Below are 21202 nucleotides of genomic sequence, written 5' to 3'. Positions count from 1 at the left end.
TATATGTGTATATAATTATATAATTGTATGTACATAAATAAAAATAAACATATTGTAGGTATGGCATACTTAAAATATACCTATTAAAATTAAAAAAAAAAATATATATATATATATTAATACTCTAAAATACACATCCCGTCATGAAGATAACACCATTCTGGCGTCACTGTATCTGCTTTAAGACCTAGTGATACTAGTCGTTCACGATGTTGTAAAAATCTACAATTATATAATAATAATAAATATAATTAATAAATAAATAAATTGATTAATATTCATAACTATATAAGAATGGAAGAAGTTTAATAACACAAAACAGTTGTATTAATGCAAAAGTTTAGTTATTGAGTTTATAAAGTAAGACACCAAAATGTATTAGAATATATATTTATAATATATATATTAAAATATAGAATATATTTTCTTCAATAAGTACTCAAGTTTGTTTCACCAGCGCTGTCACTTTCAAATTTTAATATAAAACCTCAACGCAGATTTTAAAAATTTAAACCATATTATTAGATTGGAGCCAGGAGATAAAGTTAATTTATGAGTAACCTCGGGTTAGGTTAAGTTAGGTGGGCGGTGACCCATTTCGACCAAATTTTAATGCTATATGATGCCCGTTTCACATCAACAGTTAAGATCAATTTAAAACTAAGTTGGAAATGATTCAGTCAAAAAGTTCTTCCAAAGTTTTTCGTTTGCAAGTTGTACTCACAATTTTGCGGGTTATATCTGAATCATTGTATGATTGTGACGATGTAGATCAGAATTTAAAATAATTTCTTTATAGATCATTTTAGAATCAAAAGTATACCCACAACGTAGCAGAACACGACTGTTTTACCCAACGCCAATGAATCTCACGTATATTTACGTTATTTGAACCAAAATTATATTTATAATTATAAAATATTAATATATTAATTTATTATTATATTTTTAAAAACACATTTCAATAAAATGTGATAAGTATATTAACCGCTGCGTACGTACTGACTACGATCAAAGCTAATTATTGTCGTTTGTTACTTTATAAATTATAAACTATAAGTATGACATACGTTATTCATTTTTTATTTAGATAATTGTAATTTTTGGTTTAGATAACCTAATAAGTTTTATTTTATGTGGATAAACATAAAGGTTAGACAAAGGCACTCAAATACCCGTTATTAAACAACAATTTTTGTCTCTTGACAATCTGTCAGATTATACATCAACCAACTGTTTTGTCTCTTATTGATTTATTTTTATTACTTAACCTAGAGCATATATTCTTAATCTTATCTGGGCCGAGAACCCATTTGATGTAGACAATTGTAGAAAATCAACAAATTTATTTTTGGGCTATTTAAAATTATATGACCTAGAGTATTCGATATTTTTTTGATAATGGATAAGAAAATAGAATATCTGATAAAAAAAACTAAATCTATAAAAGGATATCCAAGTTTTAATAAATAACAAGTCATATGAGATAATTCACACTCAATGTGCAGCCGCGTGTACCTGTCGTGAAAAGGCGCGCAAGTTTTAACATTTAAAACTCAACGCCAAAATAACTTCGCGCCGATTTGTCCTAGAACGTAGACCTGACTCGTAAACCTAATAAGACACGCCCGATAGAAGTGTATCGTCAACGGAGCAATTACATTTTACATTATAAAATTTGTTTGAACGACTACGAGAACAATACCAATGAAGGTGCGTTTGCTGACAGTATATTGCAATGAACAAATGTAAACAATTTAAGATAAGATGCATTGCGTTAAATGTATCGAAGTGAAGGGAATTAATTTAACAGGACTTAATAATGTTCTTAAGTATACCTGTATTCAGCAGAAGGAGCATTAGTTGTTGGGTTTGACCACAGTCGCTCAGCTAAAGCTGCAGCTCGTGGCCATACTTTGGAATCAACAGCATTATCATCGACATACTCAGACCACATACATGTCTAAATCAAGAAGAAAAAAGTTGTAATTCAAAAAATACAGTTTGAATATGATATTAAATTAAATCTTACTTCTGCGCCTAATAAAAGATTTGGATTATCAACTTTTGGCATCTTGTTGTTGTAAATCTGTTTCCAAGTATGATAATTAGTTGATAACCAAAAACCATGATCCAGATAGTAAACGTCCTTTAAGGCGACTATAACCTTATAGCCTAATTTAACAAGTTCAACTGGAGTATTTGATCCTTCCCAAGTTTCAACAGTATACCTTTTTTTGTCCAAATACTTCTCTATAACTTTAGGTTCAGTCAAACCACTAGACCAAACGATGATGTCGGATTTATCATCTCCAGCTTCTTTATCGTATTCACTTAACGAATTAGCATGGAATTGAGACCACAAGTTTAAATAACCTTCTTCATCCAAGCTACGGTTGTTGTTTTTCATCCAATCAGTGATTTCAGTAGTAGTATTCCAGCAATTTAGAGCAACCTGCATCCAGTAAATTATATTAAAATCTTAAAGAATCATTTGTGGTTTGTACATCATTTACCTCATCGCCACCCATGTGGAACGCTTCTCCTTTTGGTAGTACATTGATCAAGTCTTTATAAATTTTTCCCAACCATTTATATGTGTTAGTATTGATTGGATTGAGCTGTCCACATGGTGGTTGTACACAGTATTTTCTCCAAGGACCTTTGTCCACACAAACAGCTAGGTCACCATAACCCGAGGCTTTACCCCATTGCCAACCATTACCCGCATGTGCTGGAGAATCGATCTCAATAATAATTCTGACTCCTCTGACTAATGCATATCTGAGAAGATCCTTAATTTCCTTGAATGAATACATTTCATCGGGGCTGTAAGCTCCATATCTAAAAAGTAAAAAAAAAAAAAAATTAATAATAATAATGTATATAATGCATATTACATTAATATTATTGCACTAAAGGTACACGTAAAATATTGTAATAAGTAAGAATATGTATAGTTAATTGTGTTGTTTTACTTATTGATATATTATTCCTCAATGGATTTTTATTGTTACATATTACAAAGACTTACTTAGACATTAATGGCGCACTAGGTAAATCCAACGGAAAACTATGAGAATCGGTGGCGTGCCAATGGAATACATTTAGTTTGGAATGAGCCATCGCATCGATATGTCGCTTAATAGTTGATATTGGGAAATAATGTCTTGCCGTGTCGAGCATAAAACCACGGTATGCGTATATAGGTCGATCAGTTATTTGAACATCGCTAGCCATCACCAATTTTTTTCCAGACACAATAGAACCGTATGTAGCAACAAGTTGTCTTACAGTTTCCAATCCATTTCTCGCTCCATAAACAGTATTTGCTTCGATATTAATAAGTATACTGTCTCCTAGAAATGAAATACCAGTATAATATATAGTTTCAAATAGCCTCATACTGTATGAATTAAATAGTTTCTTACCCTCGGTATTTATTTTCAATCTATAACTTTCGTTGGTTGTCAATTTGATATATTCAAATGGATTACTTGTAGATATAGATATAATTGGAGTATTTGCATAGGAAACACAATTTGGGACACATAATTTTTTTAAGGACAATATAAAAACTTGAGACGCTTCAGACATGTATTCTTTGCTTAATTGGTCAGCCATCTTCGATGTATCAAATTTAACATTATCGAGACCAAATTCGACTATAGATTTTCTAATATTATAAATAATAATAATAAATTAAATAATTATATATACATTAGTCTAATTTTTAAATCAGTGGTCGAAGTGGGTTGGGGGTACAGAAAATAGAATCTTTTCACTTTTTGCAATTTACATTGTTCATCCCACTGCTTATTTTGTTAAAAATAATACAAAGATTAATGATTTTTATGAGTATGGTATTTTTTTTTTTTAATTTGTCATTTATTTACAATAATATAATTACGTTTTTGGTGCAAAACAAATATTTGAGTTAATGATTTATAATTTTATTAAAAATAAAAATTGTGTAAAAAAAAGTTTAGTTATTCCGTTTTGGTTATACTTGTTATACAATGGTATAAGAAATATTGTTGATATGTAATATTCATAAATTATTAGTTGTATATACATCAATGCTTAATGTATAAACATGTAAATAGTTTAATGTTTTAAAATTAAAATAAATGTATATGCATCTAGAGAGTCTAATATCCTAGATAATATATCTATAATTTAAAAAGTTATGATATAATTATATATATATAGTATCTAGGCCCTCTATAATATGTAGGTATAAAAAATTCAAAACAGATTAATAAATAAGAAACCAGACTACTAAAAAAAACGTCTCTCATATAAGTTATATGTAATATTTTGTATTTTTAAAAGAAGGCTTAGGTCATCACTATCAACCGCCTAAATAAGCCATTGCATAATATGAGAAGTATATAAATATATAGATAGGGCATCCTTCCACTTATTTTGAGTTACTTCGGCCACTAGTTTAATTTGTATTATATTTACCCTATACTTGTCTGGACTGTTGGCTTTGGCCAAAGTGATCCATAGTGTCCACAGGTTAAACGACAAACGTCTATAGACCCATCAAGTCTACTGTTTTCTTTTTCCATCGATAGAATTTTGCTGAAGACGCACGTATTGTTGATGCATTCGTATGATTTACTAAAAACAATTTAATAAATAACTATATAATATAGTTGTGGTTTGTAGTTGTTACTAGTTTTTTGTAACACTGAATGATTATTCTTATTTTTGATAAAAACTATAAATTGTTAAAATGTATGTAGTGATTATTAAATAAATTTATCCTTAAAGGCGTGTCCCCAAAAAAAATAATATTTAGCTTTCCGAGATGTTTATATCAAATAAATTCGTTTATGATATTATTACATAACAATTTTTAACAACTTACTCCCCCTAAGTTCATAACTTGGAAGTGGTGTAGATGGATGCTCCCTTCTCTCACGTTTAAAGTTACTACAATTTATTAATTAATTTATTGTATTATTTTGTGTAAATTACTTTAATAAATAATATATATATGTACAGGGTGATTCTTTTATTATTAAACACTCATTATTTCGTCAAGTATTGACTTTTTTCATTCTTTTATTTAATAGTGATACCACTATCAACTTTTGATTTTCAAATGGCAACCTATAAATGTATTAAATTAATAAGGCTATTTTTTACGAATTTTAATGTTCAAATTATTATTTTTCGATAACTTTTTAGCGAGATATATTATTTTATAGTTAATATAAGCTTTATAGCTTTTCAAAGTTAGGCGGTTTTCGATTTGTATCATACTTCTTGTTTTAAATGTAATAAACTTGTTAACGACTATCGTCGCAGTGATGAACTGTATACGTTAAATCTGCAATAGTTATCAACGCCTCACAGTCGTAATAACCTGTAGGATGAACACCTAAAAATCTCAAACCATCTATCTTTGAGCAGCTATAACTTACTAATGTTTAAATGAAAAATAATAATTTTAACGTTAAAATGTATAAGAAAAATAGCCTTACTATTTTATAACATCTAAATATAGGTTGCCTTTGCCATTTGAAAATAAAACAAAGTGATTTCATTATTAAATTTAAGGTTGAAAAAAATAAAGATAGAAGTTTTAGAAAAGCATAAAATAAAAAAATTTGAAAAAAAAATTGAAAAAAGTCATCATGTTTTGAAATAATGAGTATTTAATGATAAAAGAGTCACCTTGTATACATGTATAATTTTTAACATAACTATTTTTTTAAATTTATAAAAAAAATGTAGTCACCAAAATCTAACCAACTACAACTGTTGTAAATTTAACATACATCAACTTAAATAAAAGAACTTTATCTGTATTCTGTGCATATATGTTCGCTTTTTTACATTTCAATTTTTATAAAAATTATGAATAAATAATCTTGAAATATAATTTATAAGACATTATTATTATAATGGTTTATAGGTAATGTATTATAAAAATTTTAGGCAAGTCTTCATTGACAATTTTATTTCTTTTGTCGTTGTTTAGTAAATCAAACCATAAACAAATTTTTTTTTTGTTTAAAAGATTATGATTGATTGATAAATAATAAATACAAAATAATTAATCATGACTTTTAGTATTGTCTTGGCTGTTAAGGAAATTTATTTCCATCGCCAACGACCATGATATGACGCTGAATACATTACTTCTAGTCGGATCACTAAAATTTAAAAAGTTGGGTATAGGTAGTTAGTGCAATAGTGCTTGAGTACACTACGTGCTGTTGGCCAAATTGTATTTTTGTATCTACTTAGAGGCTCCAACACCTGAACTCTTTGCTCGATAACCCTCCTGAGTGCTTCGCTTCCAACAATTTTTTTTTTTTGTGAATTGAGAGTTTATAATTCTAATATAAAAAAATCTAAATGAAAAATACTATAATCATTATAAATTATTAATACATCCCTTTATAATGGTTTCCAGTGTTTCTACGGTAATTATTTAACGGAATTATTTTTCAAAACGTTTTTGAATAATAGAAAGATTACATTATTATTAAAAATTTACTAAATTTTATTGCATTAATTAAAAAAAAAAAAAATTAAAATTGAATAGGTTATGAATAATAAGCTTAAACACTTAACAGTATTATAAAAACATTTATTTATTATTTATTAGAAATTAAAAAAAAATCAAATTACATTTAATTCGTTACCTTGATCATGTATAGTTTTAATTGTATATCTATTAAGATTTATACAACGTTTTATAGACTATCAAGTATAATGCACTCGCATACATTATATAATAAATTAGTGTTAATATGTATGCATAACCGTATTTTATAGTAACATTTAAACAATATGCGAATAAGCATAATTTTATGTTAATAGTTGCGTGTTCCCTGAGTTTGTAGAAAGTGTTTTAAACGTCTTATACATTTAACACGTATGTTCTGTATAATTTATTTAGGCTTGAAAAAAATATTTAAATATTGGTATAGGTATTAGGTATCATTATTTTTAAATACCCTCCTATAAAACCCTCCTTAAAATAGTATAATATTATATAGTGTAAATATTTCTAAAATCTAAATAAAAAATTGTTGTAACATAAATTTTAATCACCCTGTTGTATACAAAATTAATATTTCACGCATAAAAAATAATGTTACCTATTATCATTGATTATAAATACTATTTAGTTTTTATAATCAAAGGTATAATATACCTACCAACAATATAACGTACATTTTGAATCACCCTGTGCTATAATAATTTACAGTTAAATACAAAATTTGTTCAATAAACTTTACAAGTAGTGATATTTTACCAATTCTGTTTTATTCCATGTATATAATATCATTGATTATAAATAATATAGTATTTATAATTAATGATAATATATTAATATAAAGTAAAATTATCAATTACAATAGTTTAGGTATTTATTAATTCATCTCATATCACCAATAATAATTGTAATTTTTTAGTTCGTAAAAACTATGGTCATTCGCATAATTGTTACCTAATAAGTGACTAAGTATGAACTGAGTGTTTATTTCATAAAAAACGTTATGTTTTGATTAAATTACGCATAATATCTTCAACATACATCAGTGACGTTCGACTGAAAGTAAATTTTTGCTGATTTAGTCATTTAAGTTGTTTAATGTGTGTGTATTTACGTAGGTACTATTTATAAACATAACAAATAATTATCAAATTGTGAACGGAAACCAGATATATATTTAAATAAGGACGGAGTGATTCAATACACCTTTAATAGTATTATAGTAATTCATATGGCTATTGCAGTAATTGGCCATCGAAATATGAATATTTAGAAAATATAGAACGTAATCATGAGTCACAACTTTCAAAAGTTACAAATTACGTTCCTATTATTTAAATAATTAAATATATTATAATAGGTGTGGAGAGTACTGAGAGTAGCATCAAAACAAACACAAAATGGATATGAGTGTTACTATAAGCAACCAAGGCCGTAACTGGGGTGAGGGTCTAGGGGTCCGGACCCCCTTTCCTCCCGAATTTTTTTTTCAGTTACGGCCTTGTAAATAACGATTAAAAAGATCGCATTTGTATAGGTATTTAAATTAATATATTTTAATAAAATATTAAAATGTAGACAATTTACAGATAAAATTAGCTATACGCAAAAACTCTAATTTGGTAAACTTTTCATCATTTGTAAAACATTTACACATAACATGTATTTATTCATTTATAAAATATTTTTTACAGAGCTTTATTTTCATAAAAAACACATTTTAATTTCATTTCTTTGAAGCGTATTTTTTATATTATAGACGGAAGAACAAAGGCATACGTGAAGTTAAAATATATGTACAGCATAATAGGTAATTAGGTAAAAGGTAATTTACGGACAGTTGACCTTAGCTCTTTTCGGTAGGGCATTGTCTGCTTGAAAATTACTTATTCAGATGAACAAAAATTACTCTTTTTTTCAGTATTATGTAAATTTTTTATGTGTGAGCAACAAATACATTTAGCGTATTGCACCTCCATATTCGAGGTAAATGAATATATGTAAAAGATGAAATAAACTGAAAATCATTTTTTAGAAAATTTAGTTTTTGTCAGATTTTTTTTTATATAATCTTTAAATTTTTTTATTATTAGAAGATTTATTTCTTTAAAAAGTTATCTATGTTTATGATTTATTTATTTTAAATATAATTTTTATCATTATTTTCAATTTTGGTTTGTACCTATTGGCTATTACTTAATATTGCAGAATTGAACCAATCAAATCAATATTAAAAAATACATAGGTACTATGTAACAAAATACTTGGAAATTAATTTTATTACACATCAAAACAAAACTGCTAAGATCAATATATGTTTTTTAAACACAGCGGGTAGGAAATGTCTGGATGGAAATATTGTCTTAGATTAATTGTGAATGGTAGAATGACAAGCTCAGCAATAATCTAATCACCTCTATCGATCTTAGCGCCAAATCTGGAATGCATAGAGTGGCCAGACGTATCATATTACACGGGAAAGTACCGTATTTCATAAGTCTGCCCCGTTGTCCCGAAGTAAGCTTCAGGGACGCTAAATTGTTCTGTTTTTTTTTTTTTTTAAATATGTTGTTTTTCATATGTAAACAAATATGTAAAGAAAATTACAAAAAATTAAAAATATAATCTTCATCAATCTTTATTAAATGTTGATAACAGTATGATTATTTTCAAAATAATATGATTTTTGCTATATTATTGTGACAAACGATTTATAATGGGTCACAGTCCGCATACAGGCGATGTCGACCACGACGTCGGGAAACTGGGAGACAGAGCTAACGTTCAAACACCATTTAAATCATATTAATCTATATTATTTTAATTAATACTAATAAATACTAAGACGTCTAAAACATATTTATAACTTGTAAAATTGTGAATATTGTAATCCAAAAAAGTTTATTTATAGGTAATAAAAAAAATTAATGTCTCGTATTTTTCTGTATTTTATATCTGGCCACCCTAAGGATACAAGTGCGGCGGATAATTCATAATTATTTACATTATCACAAAATAAATTAAATGTCATGTGTCTTATGCTATTATTATTTAAATTCTAAGGGACAACACAATTATATAACGGAGCTAAATATTAAGTCGGTGGCGCGCGCAACAATCGGCGGGTGGACAGTGCGGCCAACGCGAGTCGCAGTCGCAGTTGTATACTAACCATGACGGTACAATCTTAAATTTATTATGGGCCGCGGTAAACGGATGGGCGACTCTTATCACAGTGTTATCACATACGAGTCACGAACTTCGGATATCAGACACCGACGTCTTACACACTGTTGGACTGTATAGTTGATGCTGATACAATGACAAACAGATGTAGGCGTGTAGTCATCTTTAATGTACCGATTATTCGTCACTACTGTCAAGAGCGTGTACTTTGGAAAATATGTCATAATAAAACAAATATTGTCAACAGTATAACAGTTGTTGTTGACGACTGCGGCTGCAGCTGTATCAGCTAAATAGGGTTGTATCTTATATATTTTATTCTACGGGAGGGGGGAATACGATATCGCTACCGCGGTATTTATATCACGTAATCACGTGATCTGCGCCAGATCCTACGCATTTCCGGCCGATCACAAAGCCCGACTGGCTGCGTGTTCGTCGGGTCCGGGACGTGTATGTACCTACGTAATCGACAGTAAAAACGGCAACGCGCCGTTGTAACGATAACACCACGATAGTGACGATACTCACACGAAGTATGAAGTCTGTTCGACGGTGCCGTCGTCGCCACTGGCAGCGTTCTGGTGCACGACCACGGTCAGCAGGTACAGCAGCATCACACCGGCCATCAGCGCGCATCCCGCCATCGTTTTACGTCTCTTTAACACAAATAAAACGAAGTGATGAATCACCATCGCGCCGGTATTATTTTTCTTCTGTTATAAATGTTATGATAACACTTGGTAGTTTGTTGTTCGGTGGTCGCCGTCATTGTGTGCTGCACATTGGCGATTGACCACTATCACACTGCGTTCGTGCGGTGCATCGTGCGCGGACGGCGGTGGCGTCGGCGTTGCGACGTTGGGCCGCCCGGCAACGATAACGTATACAAAACGCGCGTCAGAAAAAATAAAAAGAAAACATTGTTACTCCGGAATTTCTATAAGAGCCATAGATGATAGCGACAACTGTAGAAGATTATTTTATCTGTGCAACATTAATTACCTACCTAAAAAAGTTTTTAGTTTCAGAACGGTGCAAAAGTATTGATTTATAAAGATGTGTGGTTTTTTTTGTTTGTAGGTATATAATAATTATAATATATTTGAAAAGTAGAAGAAAAAAATTCTTCAATTTTAAACTTTGAAGGTGATTTTTATAGAAAATTAGATCTAGTAATTTGAATACAACACGATTTAATCACAATATGTTTAATCACTAATTTGTAACTTTTTTCTGTTTAAATTGATTGCCATAATAATAAATATATTAAAGATATATATTATATTGAACTAAAATACTTTCAGAACGCACATTTAAATGAGTTAACTTTTTTTTCGGTGAATCTTAGTTGTAGTTCAATTACGGGATAGGTGTATCTAACTTAGTGGACTAATCGATAAATCGACCGAAATATGACAAATGTATTGGATATAGCACTTAGCAACGTTGATTATGAAATCAGCCTGTCATGGTTTATTATTTGATATACATATACAAGTTATAATTATAAAGGCATTATACTAGTTATTATAATAAAAAATATCGAACTATATTAAGAAGTTCAAACATAATGATTAGTAATGATTGATTAATGGTAAATAAACCCATATTATGAATACAATATTAATAAATAAATAGATTCAAGCATTTTTTATCTAGAAAAATTATATTTTTAAAATTAAATAAAGTAATTGTTTTTGTTTACACTGTTTACAGATTATACAATATAAATTTATTCGACGTAGTATATTCTACTGATGTTGTCATTTTGTCAACTAAATAATTAAACAAGTAGATAATTAATTATACTAATATCATTCGTGTTTCCTGTTGTCTATATAATATACAGGGTGTTCCGTGAGGTTACCCGTAAATACCCATTGCGATATCTCCTGAAATAATGGAGATATCATAATTTTGGTTTTTAATAAGGTTAACAGGGACAAGAACTTCAAATACTTCATGTTTTAATTTGTTACAACATTTTAATTTCATTAATCTCCTGATTTTTAATATTTTTCTAGTTTCGAGAAGCCGACCGGATAGTTTGTCGGTCGTATACGAGCCATATGTTTGATACAATAATACCACTATTGTAAAAAAAAATATTAAACATCAGGAAATTAATAAAATTGAAATGTTGAAACATCAATATTTTCAAATAAATGATCTCTACAAATGGTTATCTTCAATTTTTTTGAAAATAAATAAAAAATATATTTTTTTAACTTTTTTATCAAAACATTAAAACAAATTGAAACATGAAATATTTGAAGTTTTTGTCCCTGTGAATCTTATTAAAAAACCAGACTTATGATATCTTCATTATTTCAGGATATCGCGATGGGTAAATCCTCATAGGACACTGTATGTATATACAGTTTACCTGTCTCTAGTTTTAATATTTGTCGATAACAATTAATTTAATGTATATAATTAAGTTTTTATTTACAAAAATATTGAAAACGAAAATTAAAAATATAATTTATACTTATATATCAGGTAAAAAAACAAATATGTACCTATATGTATTTATTTAAAAAAATTCTTCCGATGATAAAATATAAAAACTACGGCGATAATAGTGGTGGTAAAATGCAGCAGAATATAATTTACCGTTACTGCGACGGCACCACTATGACAATAGAATAATACAGCCACCCAGTGAGGACAAAATAAATGCGCAAGTGCAGAGGCTAGACATACTTATTAATTTATTATTTGGCAATATTTAAAGTTTAACATTGATTAACCATCATTAATTGTTTGACCTAACTAAATTTTAAAACAAATTAGAGAAATATAGGATATATAGTTAAACATTGGCATGCTTCAACTCTATAATATAAAGTTATAGATTATACATTTGAATATTTGATATTGTTACGTATCAATGTTATATACTGTAAAATAATAATGTTATCTTAACGTTTTCAATTTAATATAGTTTTAGATTTAAAAAGTATAAATCAATACAAATATTATAATGTAATTTCAGATGGACTAATTATATTAAATTTTAAGTACTGGAGTGATTTTGTTAGTTGTTTTATATTTTTTTAATGAAACTGATAAATATTTACTTACTGAGTGAATAACACGTTATATTTCTTGTAGTTATACTATGGATAGGTACTAATAACCTCTTTTAGCCATTGGCTCTGGAGTACGATTGACGATTGTTCAAGAATCCATACCGGTTTTTCTTGTCATAACATCATAAGCATAATTTAAGTGCTGGTGAGTCTATGGAAGGGTTTAACCCCTTCCATAGACATATAAAACCTTAGAGAACATTCAATGCATTATAACGATCACATTTTTTGTTCTTACTTCCCTATAATGTGTGCTATAGCCAAAACTAACTATTTATTACGTTGTAACACGTTTAGATAAATGGTAGTCACATGTATAATGCATTTTGAATATATAACTATTATACATATACATAGTACTGATTATTTACTGCTTTATCTGTTATAAAATATATATAATTGCTGAGTTTGTCTGTCTCATGATTTTTGCTTCAACTAAATCTTTTATAAAGGATCGTTATATAAGTACATTTTTTTTATATTTTGAGCTGAGCGATAAATGTATTCATTTTACAATTATATATGTTTTTATTTTGTGTATGTGTTAAGAGCACGTTATGCCGGCATGTGTTATCTCTGTCTTCCTAATGTAGATCATAGTAAATTTTCGTTCAGCAGAACACATTTTGTGATGTTAACCTTAATGTTAGAGTAAATTTACCTATTATCAAATTTAAAGGTAAGAATATTATCTAGGGCATCTTATAGGCTTTGATTGATATATTAATTTTTAAGCGAGTTACAAGTATTTTAGAGTTTTAATATTTTACATAACCATAACTCACTTGAAAATTAAGATATCAATAAAAGTCTATAAGATGCCCTAGATAATATTCTTACCTCTAAATTTAATAGTAGGTAAATTTACTCTAATATTAAAGTTAACATCACAAAATGTGTTCTGCTGAACGAAAATTTACTATGATCTACATTAGTAAGACAGAGATAACACATGAGAGTATAACGTCCTCTTAAGTGCTTTATTGATTTTCAAAAATGGAGGTGGTTTATTGTAGCAATTTTTATATTGATCTGTACTTTAGAGAGGTTAAAATGAAAAATGTCCAGTATTTTTTTTTACGAATGTGAAGTTGGGTGACTAAAGCTAGGTGACTATTTTTCAGACGGCTAGTGATAAAAAACATCGTGTATTCGGTTGCGTCTCAATGTATACAAGGCGCTAAATGTTTATAATGCAATTCAACCACAAGACAGCGCAATGACAATGATTATTGATTATAGTTCATAAGATCACAATCGCATACTAATAGGCAATCGAATTCCCAGGTGACTATTTTTCGTGTGATTCGCATAATAACAGTTAACTTGAATGCTCGCATCGTTTTTAATTTTTTTGACCATGTTCTGGAAGGTGGCAAACATAAGCGCAACTATGAATGAACTTATTGAATCGAATACTGATTATTTTTCAAATTAGTTTCATTGATAAAATGTTCGTATAGTTAAATTGAATGAAGAAAAACTAAATATAAAAAAGAGTGGGCAATTGGGCATAGGGCATTGATCTGCTGTATAGTAGAGGTGAAGAGTAGGTCACCATAATTTTTGTTAAATTTGAATGCAATGACAGGTATCATTGTGTACGAAAAACGATTCTGAACGGAGATGATTTGTCAGTCTAGGTCAGTGGTTCTTAATCTTTTTTGGTTCAGCGCCCCTTTATCGTAATAACTAACTGCTAACGTCCCCCTAATGCAAAATCAAATTTACTTTCTATAAATAAATATATATATATGTTTATTTATTTATTCATCAGTTATTTATTCACTATTATAAACAAGACGTTTCCTATTGACACGTAAAATTCGATTAGATAACATGCCATATGACATTGTATACCGTATTCAATTACAACTATTCTGATTTCACGTTCAATTATTCGTTGTGTTGTTATATAATATTGAAAAGTTGTATTATTTTTAATCTCCGAGTTTGAAAAAGCTCATCACCACCTCCTCAACGCCCCCTTCAATATTATCGCCCCCGTTAAGAACCACTGGTCTAGGATATATTATATTATTACCTAGGTATATTTAAATTGTAATTCAAGTTTCTACAACTAATACTTTTTGAATAACAACAAATATTTTAAATCGTTTTAGGATATCGTTATTTTACGTGATTTCGTAAAAATTAAATTTCATGTGCTCATAAATTTTTTTCTATATTGACGCTGGAGTTTTTTTTACAGTTATTTGAGCAAAAAAATATAGAGAAATTTGCATTAGGTTTTTTAACCCTAGATATAAATTACAACAATTTTATGAATTTTCAACTTCAAAATTACTTGCAAATTTTCACGATTTTGACATATTTCGGAAACATTTGAACCTTAACTGCTTATAAACAACAATTGTGATTTACGATTTTTTATTTTATTTTAGTACAATAAGTATAACTTATAATAAGCCTTGTGATTTTATGAGATTTTTTGAAAAGCCAATTTTTTTTTATCGACATTTCAAGAAAAAAAATTTAGAAAAATCGAAAATTTTAATTGTCTATAAATAGCTTAAAAAAATTCGAAATATTTTGAAAATTCAATCGTGAATAGATAACGCTAATAATAAAAACTTGGTAAAAATGTCAAGTATTTACAATGATTCGTTTTTGAATAACATCAAAATAAAAAATCGATTTTGTCGAAAATTTGATATGCATAAAAATTACAGTTTTTCCGTTATTTTTCCAGGGTTTTTCCTGACGTTTTTGAAAATTACTGGACATTTTTTACTTTTGACCCCCCCCCCCACTAAAGTACAAACTAGATTCAATTTCTTTTTCAGGGCTGAAGTCAAAAATCAAAACACTATTACTACTTCAAAATGTGATAATAGACACAAAAATAAAAAAAAACCTACATCATTGTAAAATCAATACATTCATAACTTCATGACTAAATGATCACCTAAAAGTATAAAACGAGTACAGAATAATACAAATCTTCGTTAAATATTAAAATATAATACCCTACTTACTGTAGGTACTACACGTGTTATACATGAAAATAATCATCTGTAGAAAAAAAAGGGCGGTTATTCGAATGTTGACTGATAAGAATGATCAACAACTATCTAACTAGCTAATAATAAAAAATGTTGTACTCGACATCTGGGAAACACAGAATCGGACAAAACTTAACTTTAGTTCATTTGCAATTTTAAGTTCAGTCGTCAAACACTAAACAAAAATAATTTATTATAATATGTCTGCAGACTATCTAATCAGCAAACATCAATGAAATCGAATTTACTATCTCACACAGTTATTATTAATGAAGTCATCAATAATAAATAATAATATTATCATTATCAATATGAATAAATCGAATAGAATAACATCGAATAGCACTAATTGAATAACACTAATGGAGCACTACAATTTGGTGCTATCACGGATTTTGGTGCTGACGGTGCAATCGCTACGTGGAGTTAGTGGAGAAAGTTAAGCTCCCGTGTAACTTTTAATTAGATATAGATATAGCACTAATTTCGAAAACACTACAGTTAAATAGTACTAATTGAGCACTAAATAATGGTGTTATAGTGGAAATTAGTGCTCGAGTTTTTCAGCAAACTTCACGCACCCATGATGATTTCATAGATTGAAGACACAGTGTATGAGAAACAGCAGGAACGGAATATTATGAAAAGTCACTTCCGCACGTTTATTGGCAATGGTCCATGTACTAACGGGTACGGCGGCCAACAGCAATCTCAATTAAATGGTGAACAGGTAATCGCTAATATAAATAACATCACAGCAGCAACGGCTCTAGATGATGGTTTAATGCAGCATTTCCCAAACTTTTTAGTTGTGCGGACCACCAATTTTGTAAAAAAATCTTTGAGGCTTACCTATATACAAAAGCACATGTATATATATATGTTACGCCGAAATTATGAAATTGCCGATTTCATGAAATCAACAAAGTTGTCGCCAAAAACGAGAAATCGGCAACTCAAAATGCTTAATACTGCCGATTGCATGAAATCGGCAAAACCCTTCTTAAAAAATTATAAAACATAATTTAATTAAAATAAATGTGTAAAACACCGGAAATATAATAAAATAATAAATACATTTTAATGTGTAAAAAAAGTGAATAAAAAAAAAATTGTATTATATTTAAACATTTTCACAAGTATTATGGCCTGGGTGGCACGCTGAATTACACGTCATCATATTTTTTTTACATGTGCACGTTTTAGATGTGCAATTCGTACGACAAGTACAACGTTGATAACTTTGTCCGGTCCCAACTGACCTCAATCTAACAAATTCTCGTAATGAATATTCATTTTGTTGAATGTCTCCAGTCGTTAGGGAACAGTACTTTGTTGATGCCAAACTGTTCCGCTCCAGCCATGTGCTTAAAATCCCTTCTTTAGTCCCGATACGAAATTTGCCATCTTTTTCTTCTATAATCACTGCAAGAAGGTTGGCTGTATCTCCTTGCCCTCGATCCACCGACGGGTTTGACACCAGCACATTGTCACCAACTTTTAAAGGAGGGAGGATGCCTTTGCCTCCGGTTACCATTCTTTAGGCTTGACATTTTAAATTTTGAGCTGCAATGTTGCGTCGTTTAAAAGCAGGATGATCGAGTTTCGTATTGGTAGATTCAAAACTCTAAGATATATATAAATTATAATATACAAATAATACAGAACGTGAGGGGCACCAAACGTCAAAAATAGGTTTAATAGTTTTTTGGCCACTTCCGAAGCCTTTTTGCATTTCAATGGCCGGGAAATAATTGTTGACGATACAACGAATGTATTGCTTAATAATTAATATGTTAAAATCATTTTGGGTTTTCTCGTTAATTTAGAAGTTACTTAAAAAAAAGAAACCCGTTAATAAGTTAGAAGTTAATTATCAAAATAAAAGTAACTCGTCAAGTAACTTAACTTTAAATTTTTAACTCGTTAATGCCCAACCTTGTGTATCAGTGTGTATATATAGTAACTGATATAACACCGACCGGCATCCGAAGACAATACGAAGACGTACAATTATTGTGGTTCATAGGTGAAGTCGTCACATATAGGACGACTGCAGCGATGTGGGACCGGGAGTACGAGAAAGAGGGGGCACTACGGAGTTTGTCGATAAATCATCAACGTACGTTCTCTGGCACCCCGTCGTGTGACGAGTTCGCGTGTGTCACGCGCTCGGTCATAGACGCGTTAGACCACCCTCTGCATGGTGGCCAGCCGAACGACCCATACCCGCCATTTACAATCGCGCGGCCCGGCGGCGACGGCGACACGGTGGCTAGCGGTACCGCGGAGTGGACAACGATGCTGCCGTAACGACACCAATGGCTGCAGTTATATGGCAATAGTTACTAATTTACGAGAGCTCGACAATTATTAATCGTAACGGAACAAGGCGACCGACTGTTCGATAGCCACGAAACGTCATGTATAACGGTATGGTTAGAGCGAGACTGCATGTACTGCATTGCGCGTACAAAGGGGTAACGACAACCGATGAGAAGCCGGACAACAGTGGTTAAAAAATATTAAAAACGTACTGAAGCGTTTAACACCGAATAGGTTGCCATGAAGTGATTGGTGGCACACTCGGACGCACGTCAATATAAAAACGGCCCGGTGTATACGACGTTTACGGCGTCGCAACGCGGTTGGAGGCTGACCAACGGCCTAACGCAATCGGGGACGCATAAAAATAATACGGCGACTGATAAAGAAGCCGATCCAAATCGCAAATGGTATTCACTATTTTGCGATCGTACAAGAACAGAATGTCGGTGTCGGAGACGTCCCACCGAGATATTGCGTTAAGGAAAAAATAAATCAATTATCGTGTGATATTATTGTGTTTACGTGAACTCACAACCGATGGTCAGCATGTCTTCGAGTGCTGCAGTGACGACGTCTATAGTCGCGGTGGCACGACGGTACTGAATGAGGTCCATATAAACTATAATATATTAAATACTATATATCCTAACTGGACTGTGGCTGTGGTGACGATAAAAATATATATTTATTATGTATCGTAAATATTGTACAGCGATGACATAATTACATCACTGACATCGTGTCACGGATTAAACGGGGCACATTAATTTGCATTGGCATCGGCATGCGGTCGGAATGCTGTGTATAATATGTTACATATTTTTTATACGAAAAACTGTAATTTTTATAATATGTTTTTAAATTTTGTGATTTGTACAATAATTGTACACATCGCGAATCGTATGATGTAACTTGTACAATCTAGTTACTTTGTACAGCGACATTGTACAATTCCGGACTTTGTGTGTAACATCATGTACATTATATATATATATATCAATTTGAGGCGCTTGCCTCACCGGTCGGTAATTTGATTGGGATTGCCGTTGACCACCACAACGCTGACCCGTGAAAAATTTCCGTCACCGTCGTATCACCATAATATTTGGTACTGTAGTCGGGCGGCGTCGTTAACCGCGCTTTTACAATCACCATGCTGCCAAAGTCTTTGGGTGATCGAATAACGTACGTAGTGGAATTATACCGACATAAGTAACTTACTTATGCCTTATTGCAGCATTTTATCCGTGTGTCGCAGTCGTTCTGTTCAACGATAACATACGAGGTCGACGCACGGACGACCGGTATTTATGTGACGGCAATGCAAATTACATACCAAGACGAATGGTGAATTGTTGGGTGCATTTAACGCACCAAACGATAATATATGATTTTAAGTGTTCTAATACACTCGTCACTCAATCAACACCGACTAATTTTTATTTATGTATATTATCATTTATTTTTTCAATTCTTACAAAACTTTTAAACGATTATAACTTTCTAACAAAAAAGAACATAATTAGTACCTATAAGATCCAACATTCTTTTTGAAAAGACTTTTAACTAAAAATATCCATTCAACTATATATTATTATGTTCTCGATTACAGCGAATGTCAAGTTAAATCATCTGCAGAGAGTATGTTAAAACACTTTGATTAGACATTATAATATATTATCAATTATCATAAATGTGTTGCTCTACTCATAAGTGTAGTGAAATTGTCTGTACAATGCGCCGGACAAGCAAAGTAATGCGATACACATACTGTACCTATATTATCATTATATTTATATTATTTTATCATTTTAGCTTTAAATACAGGCATTATTAGTTATAGATAGTTACTATACCAATATAAATTATCTTATTAATCATTCATTACCATGGTCACTTGTTGACTACTTTTTTAAATATCATATTATAATTATTATTATAGTATGCACCTAATTTATTATACTAGGCACTAAATTGATTTTATAAGGTAACTATAAAAAAAATCACATCTAGTATATGGGATTAAATAATATCTATAATTATATCATTGTTAAAATAATATTTTATTATATTTCTAAGGTTATATTCTTATAGATATGTTAAAAAATGTTTTTAAAATTATGATTAATTATATTAGTAATTATATTGCCTACAGGTCACATTGATATTTATTTATGTATATTTTTTTCCTTGGCTGAAAATTACCACGTTCAGGTATTATACGCGCGTTTTGACCTTAACGTACGGTACGGTTAACGTATGGGTACGGCGAACGGTTGTTTACAGTTTGCGAAGACAGCGAATGGTCGTGTAAATTACTGCGGACAGGACTCTGCCGTCGGGATTCGAAGACGTAAAAGAAGTACAGTTAGTCTGCGGACAGCCACCGCACAGGTCCTGATACCGTGTAACCATCGTCCTTTCGGTAACCCCGTCTGTATCGAGTCGCCGTCGATCTCGCTCACCTGCACCAGTTGCACCGTACCCGGAAACAGCAGTTGAGTCGACACTGCTGACATTTTTATTTCAAGTTACTCACTTCGTACAGTCTTTGCCATCAATACGTCGTCGCTAACGTAGTCATCACTATATTGGGTCCGAGTCGTGGTACGCGTGTGTACCAATAGCCATTGTATGGACCGTCGCGCTGCGATAGCGATAATCACCGCCGCGATAGCGTCGCGGTTACCTAAACATATAGGCCAATCAAAAAGACGCGGAAATCTATACAGCTTTAAGAGTGATCGCCATCGTTCTATTATTGTACTTATGTGTGACCAATAAAATAATAATTATAACGATTATTATGACTGCACATCATACATGTGCGTCGTTACATTCCAAACGTCGATAACGATTGTTAACCGCGTGTCATACTTTATAGTAATCGTTAGTTTATTATAATGATTTAATTTTTGTTGTACATTTGCAGATTTCTCTATTGACGGTGACAGATCTGTTCCGTACGCGAATTGTTGAAGTGCATCACGATATCTGCTCATGCGCACAGTCAACACGAACATTTTATACTCGATCCA

At 30.6% G+C, this 21202-nt stretch overlaps 2 protein-coding genes across 3 annotated transcripts; both read right to left on the bottom strand.

Moving 5' to 3' along the window:
- Nucleotides 1-10: 10 nt before the first annotated feature.
- LOC113557483 (chitooligosaccharidolytic beta-N-acetylglucosaminidase-like) lies at nucleotides 11-12937 on the bottom strand. 2 transcript variants are annotated; one of them, XM_026963031.2, is made up of 9 exons: nucleotides 12803-12937; nucleotides 10244-10371; nucleotides 4471-4629; nucleotides 3432-3676; nucleotides 3035-3359; nucleotides 2517-2844; nucleotides 2033-2455; nucleotides 1839-1963; nucleotides 11-222 (listed from the first exon to the last, which is right to left on the bottom strand). In XM_026963031.2, the coding sequence occupies exons 2-9, from the start codon at nucleotides 10357-10359 to the stop codon at nucleotides 117-119; spliced, it is 1827 nt and encodes a 608-aa protein (XP_026818832.1). In that variant the 5' UTR covers nucleotides 10360-10371; nucleotides 12803-12937; the 3' UTR covers nucleotides 11-116. The 2 variants fall into 2 exon arrangements, with proteins under 2 accessions (XP_026818832.1, XP_026818831.1); XM_026963030.2 differs by lacking the exon at nucleotides 12803-12937 and having other exon boundaries at nucleotides 10244-10495.
- Nucleotides 12938-16959: 4022 nt separating this feature from the next.
- Nucleotides 16960-17373, bottom strand: LOC113559301. Its single transcript, XM_026964972.1, has one exon. It carries the CDS (start codon nucleotides 17371-17373, stop codon nucleotides 16960-16962), a length of 414 nt encoding a protein of 137 aa, XP_026820773.1.
- Nucleotides 17374-21202: the final 3829 nt, after the last annotated feature.

Source organism: Rhopalosiphum maidis, chromosome 1, assembly GCF_003676215.2.
Source record: "Rhopalosiphum maidis isolate BTI-1 chromosome 1, ASM367621v3, whole genome shotgun sequence".
Taxonomy (NCBI): Eukaryota; Metazoa; Arthropoda; class Insecta; order Hemiptera; family Aphididae; genus Rhopalosiphum; species Rhopalosiphum maidis.
Note: the sequence above shows the minus strand (reverse complement) of the source record. Positions and strands in the feature narration are given on the sequence as shown.

Excerpts from the sequence above, each read along its gene's own strand:
- LOC113557483 (XM_026963030.2), bottom strand. The coding sequence starts at position 10,407 with ATGGTGATTCATCACTTCGTTTTATTTGTGTTAAAGAGACGTAAAACG. Across the intron at positions 3,360-3,431 it reads ATTGAAAATAAATACCGAGG|GAGACAGTATACTTATTAAT; the intron begins GTAAGAAACTAT and ends TTTCATTTCTAG. Across the intron at positions 223-1,838 it reads GCTCCTTCTGCTGAATACAG|ATTTTTACAACATCGTGAAC; the intron begins GTATACTTAAGA and ends ATATAATTGTAG.
- LOC113559301 (XM_026964972.1), bottom strand. The coding sequence starts at position 17,373 with ATGGTAACCGGAGGCAAAGGCATCCTCCCTCCTTTAAAAGTTGGTGAC.